The following is a 12,224-nucleotide window of genomic DNA, read 5'->3' on the forward strand; positions in this document are numbered from 1 at the left end:
GCCGGTTGAGCTATAGGCGCCGAGCCAAGATAAGTCACTTCTACTGAGTGCTTACCAAAGGTCTGGCATTGCTACAAGCTCTATGTGAATCATTTCATTTAGGCCTCACAGCAACCCTGTAAAGTAAATTCCTATTACTTTTACTTCAGCTAGAAGGAACTGAAGCTAGAGAATGTGGGCAGCTCACCCAAGTTCACAAGATAGTAAGTAGTAAAGTCCAAAGTTCAGACTGAAACCCACGTCTGTCTCATAATGTACAGGTAAACTCACAGAACACCTGGCCTAGACTGAGTCTCCAGGCTTGTCTCAGTTCCTATTGACCTAAGTATACAGAATTCTAAATTTCTAAACCCTAGTATTATGAGTTTAAACAAAAAGCAGACTCTTTTTTTTTTTTTTTTTTTGCAGTTTTTGGCCAAGGCCAGGCTTGAACCCTACTCCTTGAGCCACACGCGCTGCCCCCAAAAGCAGATTGTCAAGAAAACAATCACATGTGGTTCAAAGTGGTAAAGAACCCAGTAAAAGATCTTCCTAATTAGATCAATCTTAATAAGTGATTAAAACCAACATAACATTTTTTTCAGTGGAAGAATGAGAACAGAAGCCAGAAGCAGAGAGGGTGCAGGCAGTAAGGAGGACAGGGCAGGGCATGGGAGTGACAACCCACAAGGGGCACCCCTGAGGACAGCCAGCACTGTGCAGCAAGCACATAATCAACTGCAGGCTGCGTAAGCCTGTGGCCAGGAACGTGGCCTTCCACTGGAGCTCAAATGCTATCAACTCAAGAATCCACGGTTGGGAATGTGTGACTGAAGAAATGATTTACACTAGCTTACTATACAATAAAAGCACAGGGACTTCTACACAATGTAGCAATAAAAACACTAATACGTGTGTTTTTAAAACACTAATTAAAAACACTAATAGGCCTCAACTTGTGGCAATGATGACTGCTCCCATACTGATCTAACACCCTGATCTGCAGCTTTCATAATCAATAGCTCAAGTTCTCAATATCTTTGCAGTACACACCTAACACATCCCTTATATCTATGTGGGCACACTAGTACTGAGGCCTACCTAATTTTCACCTTTTTCCTCATCTGCTCCCCAGTAGGTGCCCTCAAGATTGGCCTTAGGCTCTGTCATATCTTCTGCCTTTTTCTTTTCCTCTTCTCTCCATTTAAGAGCTCTTCCTACTCTCAGGATTTTAATCACCACTGTTACGAAATAAGCTCCTTAGCATCCACTTAAAGTGCTTACCTACCCATGCTTCCAAGACATCTCCACACAGAAGTCCCACCATCCATTTCAACCCAACAAATGCAAATCTCATCTCCTGTCCCCTAACTTTCTCCACTTCTGTGACTGCACCATTGATCCAGTCTAAAAGAAAAGTGAGTTCACAAAGACTCTTCTTCAGCCTTCCAGTCCAGGTGAACCCAAACCCAAAGCTGTAATTTCCTTTAAAATAATCTCTTAAAGATATCCCCCACCTTTTCCATCCACTGACCCCATCCGGCTGTCTCACCTTCTCACACTGTGGGCTAGAGAAATAAAGTTTCAACTCTCTAGGACCTATTCTTTTCAAATGTTTCCCCATGTGACTGTCTGCTTTAAAAAAGTGTTTAAAACCCTTTAATTCAGTCACAAAGAATATGGTAAAGCTCTTGATTATGGCTTGAAAGGATCCCCACCATCCAGTCTCTAACTCCCCTCTTCATTTTCTACCCTAGGATACTTGGTGTCAACTGAACAGTTCTCTCCCTATCTCCTGATCACAACCTATCCTTTTCTTTTCCTACCACCTTTTCTTTGTTCACATTGTTCCTTCTCCTCATCAACAAACATGTGATATAACTAGATTCTCTGCTTATCAAGATCAAGCCCATCTTTTCACATCTACTTTCATGCTGCCTCCTTTGATTAATCAGCCCAAGGTGGGTCCTTCCTCTTTAGATCTTACAAGACACCTAATGTATATGAAATCTAGGTGCTACCAAGTCCACATGGTACTAGGACCTTAGGCCTGGTAAAGTTAGTTACATTTTATAAAAGTATCTTATACACTAAGATTATGAACTGAAGACAGGCAAGGATCCAACTAATCAACACAGTGCATCAAAAGAATTTGTCCATCAAGAATAGAACAACAATCCTACTCTCATTTACCATGTACCCTTTCACCTTCATAAAAACGGTTTCAAGATTTAAGATGAAGTAAAGATATTTCCATCTCCTTCCCTCTAAAATTACCCCTAAACAGGATAAAGAAAAAGAAACAAAATCACAAACTCTATCTTGCATGAATGAAACAAAACATGTGAGTGGATGCAGGAATGGTAAATAGTTTAGCTCTGACGCTTAACAACAAGCACTGGGGAAGGCAGAATGAGGAGCTGAGAGGGAAACAGTAGGGTGCAGTAAATTACAAATGACCATGAAATCTGTGCCACTCTTTCCACCAAGAAACAGGGTATGGGCTGGCATTCTTCCTTTGGGAGGCCATGCCATCTCCCTGCTCTTTTACTCTCTCACTCTCTTTCTCCTTCTAAGAAGACAGTCTATATACTTTTACATCCTAAAAAAAAAGAAAGAAATCAGAGTGCTACAGCATCTGAACATAGGCTAGCCTTAGAACTTATATTGATAAACAAAATGTAATAGAAGTGATATTATTCAGTTCCAAGCTTAAGCCTAGGAAAAGACCTTGTGGCTTCTACATTCATCCTGTTGAATGGCCGTCCTGAGAACAAAAAAGCCCAAGCCAGCCTACCAGAAGACAAAAGACTGCATGGAACACAGATGAGTATTCCAACTGAGGGCTCCTAGGCCAACCTAACTGTCCTAACTAACCAACCTACAGAACTGTGAGAAGTCACGAAATCATCACTGTTTTAAACCATTGAGTTTTGGAGTGCTCGGTTTTACAACAAAGGTTGAAAGACACAAAGGGGTAAAATCCTCAAAACGAAGGAGACTACACTTCTGCAATCTCAGCTCCCTTTCATTGCTCAGAAAGCCAACACAAGAAATTGCATCCATGAAACAAAAGGATGCTATAAAAAGAGCTCTTGGAAATTAAAAATAATAAAGAATAGAAAATCTTAAGCTCAGTAAAAATACTAGAATATAAGGCCAAAGACATTTTCCGTAAAGCAGAATAAAGAGATAAACAGGACTGAATATATACATATTAACATTAGTGAGGGGGGTCCCCTACGCTCCCCATCCCAAAAAAGAATCAATCTAAGAGATCCAGTATCTGATTTTAAGTGAAAATAGTGAGGAGGAAATTATCAAAGAATTTTACAAAAGTAAATTTCTCCAAATGGAAGACCATTAAAGTCAAAGGGCCAAGAGACTATAAAGAAAAGGTACAATGAATGGAGGTGATGGCATCACATCACGGTGAAACTTCAGAATATTAGGAATATAAAGAGAGAACCTTAAAACCTTCAAAGAGGGGTAGAGATGTAGGTAGGACAGGAATAAGAACGTTAGACTTCTCAGTAGTGACATTTTAAGACAGTAGATAGTAAAGAATGCACTATAGTTAGTTACACAGCAATCAAGTATGATGCTTTAAGGGAGATAGTCTCAGACTTTCAAAATCTCCAATCACCTACTCCCACGCTCCCTTTCTCAGAAAGTACCTGCAGGGTGTTTCTTAACAAATTGAGGGAATACACCAAGAAAATATAAAATCTAGGAAACAAAGTAAAAAATAAATGAAGATATTTCTAGAAGCACATTGTATAGAGCAGGCATCCTCAAACTACAGCCTGTGGGCCATATGCGGCCCGCCTAGGACATTTATCTGGCCTGCCAGGTGTTTTTGCTGCAGCTGCCTGTCCTGCTTAGCAGCCGACTCTTCCCGGGGCCTGCAGTCCGGCCCTCCAACGGTCTGAGGCACAGTGAACTGGCCCTCCTGTTTAAAAAGTCTGAGGACCCCTGGATAGAGCAACAGGTCCTGAGTTTCCTACCAGAACAGGAAGGAGCAGGAGGATCAAAGTTCACCACAAAGGATATTTTCAAGGAAAAAAAAAAATTCCCCAAACTGACAAATAAGTGGAGATGTTTTTGAAAGATGGTTTGTGAAGCTGCTGGATAAGTGAGAACTAGCCAAAGTTAAAAAAAAAAAAAAAGTATGCAAATAACATGAATTAATTATTAAGTCTAATAAAAACAAAAGGTGTCCTAGAGTATACTTTACTCTATAATAAGAAATAACCCTAATAACTGAAGAATAACTTCTTGGCTCAACATTAAATATTTACATACTCACAATAGTAAACATATGAATTGTGAGAAAGGAGAGAGGGGACAGACACCTAGTCATCCATCTTAAAAGTAAAAGACAATGGATAATATATAAAATTGGAGAATGAAGATAGCACTACTTAAAATGTTAAAACCTGACATTTAGTTAAGATTTGAACGTATCCCTGGGAAACTGTGACAGCAGGGGCTGGTGGGAAGAAGGCAGGTGAGGATATATCACTTTTACTACTGGCTTCTTTAGCACACATTTAAAGCCTAAGCATGACATATGAGGTAGGACAATTAAGTTCATGAACTCCTCCTAGTAAAACTGCTACATGCCCCGTTGCTAAATATCACCATGACCACTTCTGAAGTACCCACCCTTGGGAAGCTATGTATTGAGCCAGCACCTAGTCCACACTTCAAAGTAATTTTAGAACAATTTTTCTGGAATGGCCCTCAGAGCTGTCATTCTACAGGGTCTGACAATTAAGTTAGTGAAAGGGTGGATCAGGCACAGCTGTCAGTGCACAGCTTCCCCAGGGGAGGACTTTGCAGGTGACCAGAGCGATATTCAGCAATGAAGTCCATAGCATTTTTTCCAGAGTAAGTTTGCGAACTTGATTATCCAACCTCACATTATACAGCTCATCTTTACAGAAGTTCAGTAGTTTTACATGAATTGTCAGATTTCTCATTTATACTAATCAATCCTCTTCAACTTATGGCTGAAATGTAAATGTACCCAAGTCCTTGTATGTCATTCGTAATAACAAGAAGCTTTCCCACCATCCCCTCCCTCCACCACCGCCACCAGGCTAATGTACCAGCTTTGGGTAATCCTCTATTTTCTTTTCACTATCAAGACAGCAGTCTCATCCTTCATTTTCAAATTTCAAAATTAATTCAACTAATCTAAAAACATCTCACCCATTTCTGCCCCCTACTTATCCTTACTGTCCTGTTTACAATGATCAAAGGGAATACATAGCTTGCTGAGCACATTAAAACAGGTTTCAAAGGCAACTATTTTACAAGTGACAACTATCCAGTTCCTTCCTTAAATTTTCTCCCAGTTACAAAAAAATACACACCAGCAATTGTCTTCAACTTACAGCAGAACAAAAACATAAAATTACCCACCAGGAGAACTGAACTTGGTAAAGTGACATCACAGTAAAGAAATCACCACCACCTCACTAGACAAAGCTAAAATAGTCAAATGTTACCTGGCACCTGACTAGAACAAAATCAGTAAAAATTAAGCCAAATAGCAATTACATCTTGTTTGCTGCTTGGTTTTTAACAAACAGAAAGCAGGCAAGGTGAATTAACACCTATACCTTGAAGGTGACAAGGAACATCATACTCGATCTCATCGTGTCTCGAGGGGCTTAAGAACAGAGTTCCATCCACCAGCGGGAACTGTTCGAACACCGGGAGCGCCCGGTGGCACAGAGCGCAGTTCACCACGTTCCTGTGGCTGGCACTGAGGGCGGCGAGAATGAACTTCCGCAGATCCTCCCCCTGGCCCACTTGGGCGTCGTCTTCCATTCGCACGTGGAAAGTGTTCAACTTATGCCTGGGGATGTGAGCGAGGAGCTCAGAGAGGTCCAGCCGCCGCAGGAACTGCACAGGGGCGTCAAAGTGTCCCCCCCTGTGAACTGACAGCCCAGCTGGGCTGTAATCAAAGTGGGCATTTCTGAACACATGGCTCCCTGCCAGGGCCTTCTTGTGAGGCTCCAGATGGATGGCGTTCTTTAAGAACTCCCCAAGATACCTTGAGGAACGGGGGCCACTGAAGTGGGCGGGGGAAAGGATGGAGTAGCCGGTGGGTGGGGACTGGCCTGGGGAGCCGCAAGGAGAGCGGGCGCCGTAGGCCGTGGCACCGCCCGCCTTCTCCTGGGAGTTCTGCCGGTCCATGGAATGGCGCCGGGGCAGGTCGTGGCTCGGGCCTTTCTGGGGCTTACTCGGGGGCCTGCACTTTTTGGCCTCCTCTGCAGCCTCGCCCGGGGGCCTCCCTGTGTTCTTCTCTGAGCCAGACTTCTTCTTCTTCTCGTCCTGCATCCGCTTCACCTGGTACCAGTCCGTGTCCTTCTTTAAGTGGCCCTGCCCGCAGCGGCAGGAGCAGAAGCGGAAAGCCAGGTCATAGCCCTTCTTTGTCCACATGTTCTGGCGGCACTGCTTCTCGTTCCAGCTGCGTGCGCGGCCAATGCAGTTGAACTGGACCAGGATGCTGCTCTCCCACTCATAGAAGCACTGCAGGTGCATCCAGGGGCTGCAGGGGCAGTGCTCGTTGTTGCACACCACCTTCTGGTAGTCGTCCTTCTCCAGGTCCACCGGCCTCCCGAAGCTGCAGATCAGGGGCGTGGCACAGGGGGCTTCTGGAGCAGGAACAAAGAGAGAGATAAGAGATTCAGGTCAGAGGACACAGGGATCCCTGCCCACACCCCAGCGAAGAGCAGAGCTAGAGCTATCATCCGCACTACCATGTTTCCCTGAAAATAAGACCTACCCCCAAAATAAGCCCTAGCATGATTTCTATGCATTTGTTAAATATAAGCCCTACTCCATAGTAAGATCTAGTGATGGCCGTGGCTATGCAATGTATCTGCATAACCAGGCCATGCATTTCAGTGAGGAGCAGTAGGAAGACTGGAATACCTTTTATCTGCCACAGCTCCTTTCTCCGAGCAATTGGCACTTGCACGAGTGTGCGTGTGGTAACCGTGGTCGCAGGCATCCTATTGTGCACAGCTAGGGGAAAGGAGTTCAGGCATCACTAGCACCAGCCCCACCAACAAGGTCAGTTCTCCCAGTCAGGTTCCAGAAGAAGATGACTTAACTGTCTTTGAATAAATGTAGGTTGTTGCATTACACTTAATAAAAAATAAAAATCCCCTGAAAATAAGCTCTAGTGTGTCTTCTTGAGAAAAAAAAAAATATAAGACAGTGTCTTATTTTCGGGGAAACACGGTAGCCCCTTGGGGCCAAAGTAATGATTTTCTCAGCATCAAGATTTCTAGCACTTGAATGCAAACATCAGACAGGATTAGAAAACATTTAACATTTTCTTCTGGTATGATGTGTGCCAAGGGAATTTATTTCTGTTATGTATTATCTGCTGAAAAACATACTAGAGAGCATTAAAAATCCAAATCGCTCACAGTACAATTAGCTGTGTGTCAGTGTAGGTGGATTATCCCTAATCTGAAATGCTACAAAATCTGGAATTTTCTGAGCACCAACACAACGCTCAAAGTAAATGCTCATTGGAGCCCTTTCGATTTTGCATTTTGGATTAGGGATAGTCAACCTCTACTTGCAACAGTACAGTATGAGGCTGCTCTAGGTTGGGGTGTCATGACAGGAAGTTTCAGAGTTCCTTTTAAAGGGAATCAATCACACCATTGAACTATGAAATAATAACATGAAGTGACTTAACCAAACAGTTCTGGTGGTTATCTCCAAAAGGGCCTTTGATGGCCTTTATCACAGGTTTTAGTTGCCTAAATACCAGAAAGAAGCTAGAAAACCGCCCAGCCTCACCTCCAGTTCTCTTCTAGGATGGAGTGATTGATACCCAATGCCAGGGATATCTGCTCAAACTAACTGTTGGTCTACACAGAAATACTACCAGTTTGTGAATAAACAAAACCAAACCAGAACTCTCCCAAAGCTATTAGGACAGAAAGGGAAGAAGATATTTGTACTCTATCTTTAAAAACATGTCCCCCTACCCAGAGTCCAAATAGCCAGGCAGGTTCTCAGAGAAAAAGGAAAACACGATGACAGAAAGTAAAATCCATTTAAGGAGTAAATGTGATTTATGGAGACTAGGTCTCCACTGATATCTCATAACTTCTCAGTGATAACTGAACACTTGAGTTTAGAACTTATTTTTTTAAATGTCAAAAAGATGTGATATCGACAATAAAAGAATAAGTGACTCCCAGAGGTTGGGGGGCGGTGAAGACGGATGAACGGGTGCAACACAGAAGATTGGGGGGGGCAGTAAAACCTTCCTGTAGTGATGGATACATGATACATTTGTCAAAATCCATAAGATGTACAATGCCAAGAGTGAACCATAATGTAAACTATGAAATTGAGCTATGGAGATGTGCCAATGTAGGTTCATGGATTAAAACATATGACTTAAGTACCATTCAGTGTTGATAATAGGGGGAGCCAGAGAGAGGCAGAAGGTAGATGGGATCTCTCTATACTTTCTATGTTTTCTATGAACTTAAGACTGCTCTAGAAAATGAAAGTCTATTCTTTTTATTAAAAAAAGGCATGTGTAAGTCACGGTTCCACACAGCAAGTTGCTGTGTAAACGGAGACTGGTTAGTTCAACTGGTTAATCCCCAATTTCCTCAGCTATAAATGGGCATTAAGTATATTAGATCATATGAATACAGACGTGGAGTCACCTGCCCAGAGACTGTGGTCAAATCCACAGGACTAACAAGATGCCCAAGAGGAATGTGAGGAGTGGGCAGAAGAACAAGCAAAGCAAGGAAAGCCGGGCTTGAATCAAGGCTGGAGGAGAAGAGTCCTTTACAGAGACCGGTAAACAAACTGAGAAGACTGTCTAGGCAGTCAAGGGAAAGTTTTAAGAATGGAGTTTTAAGAATGTCAAAGTCGCAGGGTAGCAGGTAAGATCAGTGTTTCTCAATCTCTGCACCCCTGGCATTCTGCACTGCTGGGCTGGACGATCCCTTGTGGCGTGAGCCCTCCAGGCACTGCAGAATGTGCAGCAGCATCCCACTCCCACCTGCCCCCATAATGCCACAAACAGCCTCCACAAAATGTCTCTAAGCATCACCAGAGATCCCCTTGGGCAAAATCACCACAGGCGGACAACCACTAGATAAGCCCTGAAAAGCCCTTCCAGGAGAGGGAACCTGGCACTGCCACCTCAGGGAGAAAGCTCCAGCTCCAGCAGGATGACAGAGGGCAGGTCAGAGGAGGACAGTGAGGAGTGGAGGGTGAGGTGGAAAGGCAGAAACAGGGGTGGCTCGCCCAGGAAACCCATTCCAGAGTGTAAGTGTAGCGGGAAGGAAAGAGGATAGGCAGAGGAAAGAAGATGGCCGAAGCTGAGACATAAGCACATTCACAAGAGGGGAAATGAACTCCAAAGACTCAGTCAGCACTGGGAATGAACCATAGCAGTCCCTGCTCAAAACTTTCGCAAGCTTAACACTGCCCGCTGAATTACAAATACAACATTACACAGACTCAAAAGGCAGAGGTGGTGAGACCCATAAAGCCTGTATAAATATTAGTGCCGACAGCCAGTGCGGGATTCCAGGGCCTCTGCAAAATGGCCCTAAGCCAGTTTGTCAACCTTTGTATGTTTGATCTCTGTGGCTACCCCTTCATCCTCATGTGTCCAAATCCCATTCCGGCTGGGATAGCAATTCACAGTACAGACTCTACAACCAGACTGCCTAAATTGGAATCCCAGACTGATACTGATTGAGCTGAACAAGCTATTTAACTTCTCTTCATGTCAATTTCCTTTGCATAAAATGCAGATAATAACAGAATGTATTCTATATGATAGTTAAAAGGGTAAAAAAAAAAAAACCAATATACATACAGTGCTTCAAATAGAGACGACACCTAGTAAAACTCCTCCCCTTCCTCCTTCTGCTTCAATGCCCACCTCCAGACACCACTTTCACCAGGACACCCCCCAGCATGGTCTGCTCTGAATCTTACTCAAGTCCCTCACTGTGGGGACCCTACTGGGGTGATGACTCCTCTTACAATCTCTGTGTTTCTGGCACCACTAGACCTAGGCCTCACAACAAATCTGATGCTGAAGAAAGTTGTCTTGAAGACACTGGCACATCAAGCCCACACATGAGAAGAAAGAAAAGAGAGCTGTAATCCTAGCCAGACAGAAAGACCCACTGAACAAAAGTGGAAAAGAAGAGGGGTTTGAAACTCTGAGTAAATTAACCACAGTCAGTCATCTGGGTTATGACCTTTGATGTGCTTTGAAATGTTAATTAGTCTATTAAGTTCAGTTGTTTTTATCTTCAATCCTTCCGAGGAACAAGCCAGGGAGGGAAGTCTCTGAAATGTAATGGCAGTAACTAAAATATATTAACCCAGGACCAATAAAATCAAATTAAAGGATAGGCTAACTCTATCTTTGCATTCATAATATTCAAAACGTAAATGCTGAGACTGACTTGGTATTTCCTTTAAAAGTGTTTTCACATTAAAGAAAGTAGACTAAGGGGAGGCGCCTGTGGCTCAGTGAGTAGGGCACCGGCCCCATATACAGAGGGCAGCAGGTTCAAACCCAGCCCCAGCCAAACTCCAACAAAAAAATAGCCAGACATTGTGGCAGGAAACTGTAGTCCCAGCTACTCGGGAGGCTGAGGCAAGAGAATCACCTAAGCCCAAGAGCTGGAGGTTGCAGTGAGCTGTGACGCCACGGTACTCTACCAAGGGTGAGAAAGTGAGACTCTGTCTCTAAAAAAGAAAGTAGACTAAGAATGGGGAAAATCTTATTTCTATCTTTTTAAAAAGCAGCAAATTTATCATTTAACAAATACTCAGTGCTTCCTACATACCAGATCTCCAGCTAGAAAGATTGGTAACTCGGGCTAAGAATTCTACATAAGACCATGCACTGAACACAGGAGCTAGCACAGCTCTGCACCTGTCCTCAGCTCAGCCTTGCTCACCCGCCTCCTACCCTCCAGGCTTCCTTGTATGAAGAGGTTCACTCCAACTTGCCAGCCCTGTTTGTTGCCACGTCAGCCACTTTGATGTGGCCTTGTGGCTGGGCCTCAAAAACAAGTACAAAGCCAAGAGCTTGTTAATTATCCAGTAGTATGTGCAACAGACACCTCACCCTATTGCAGGCTCCATCCTCCAAGGTGAGGCTCCCAGAGAAGCAGGTGAAATGGGGCCACAGGGTGAGCCTTGGGAACAGTCAGAGGGTGACGACAATCCTTTTGCCTCAATGTGCTGGCCTCTAAATTCATAGAGATTTCTTTTCAAGGTCTGGTTCAAACTTATCTCCCTCCCTAGCCTCCCCTTCCACTGTCTCTGCTAGAAAGATGGCAGGGAATAATAGGAGAACCAGATTTAAGTTCTGCTACTAGTTAGTTGTTTAATACTGAGCAGTTTCCTCATCTATAAAGTGAGGATAAAAATGCTTACCTTACTCAGCTCAAAGAATGCGTAAATATTTTATAAACCAAGTTCCATAACCATGTGCTCTACTGGCTACTCCTACTGTACGTAACTTTATGCCTGTGTACATCATTCACCAAATCAATGCAAACTGCTCCAATATTTTATCCACTTTTCCTAATATTTTGGACATGGCAAACAATAGATGTTTAAAAATTAAGTAAATAAATAACCGGGCACTGTGGTGGGTGCCTGTAGTCCAAGCTATTCGAGAGGCTGAGACAAGAGAATTTCTTAAGCCCAAGAGTTCTATGAGGTTCTATGAGCTGTGACACCATGGCACTCTACCAAGGGCTACATAGTGAGACTGTCTATAAAATAAAATAATAATGCCCCCCTTTTTCAATCTCCTAAATTTTGCAATTTCCCAAAACATACAGGAAAAGCACTTTTAATCCTAAAGAATAGCTCTGGAAGCATTAAAAATCAGATCTGTAACAAACTATTGTGGTACTGAGACATTAATCACTTCCTGAGAGCTATACATTTACAAAATCCCTAGTTCTTAAGAACAGCAGTGCCACAAAGGTAGAATATAGATTGATTGATCTGACACACCTAAATCTTTAATGGGAGCAAGGGGAGAGGGAACCCCATATTCAGTAAGAGCGTATGGCATAAACACCTCTTGGGGCTCGGCGCCTATAGCTCAACAGGCTAAGGCACCAGCCACGTACACCTAAGGTGGCGGGTTTGAATCCCCAGCCCGGACCCGCCAAACAACAATGACGGCT

The 12,224-nt window shown here is 43.4% G+C and overlaps 1 protein-coding gene across 1 annotated transcript in view; it reads right to left on the reverse strand.

Annotated features, from left to right (window-relative positions):
• Positions 1–12,224, reverse strand: part of HECA (hdc homolog, cell cycle regulator) — a 46,108-nt gene that overhangs the window by 7,440 nt on the left and 26,444 nt on the right. Inside the window, exon 2 of the mRNA XM_023513505.1 lies at positions 5,610–6,687. Coding sequence (XP_023369273.1) covers positions 5,610–6,687 — 1,078 coding nt within the window. The remainder of the gene's footprint in view (positions 1–5,609; positions 6,688–12,224) is intronic.

The sequence above is a fragment of the Otolemur garnettii genome, unplaced genomic scaffold, assembly GCF_000181295.1.
Source record: "Otolemur garnettii isolate 467f Iridium unplaced genomic scaffold, OtoGar3 scaffold00042, whole genome shotgun sequence".
NCBI classification, from domain to species: Eukaryota; Metazoa; Chordata; class Mammalia; order Primates; family Galagidae; genus Otolemur; species Otolemur garnettii.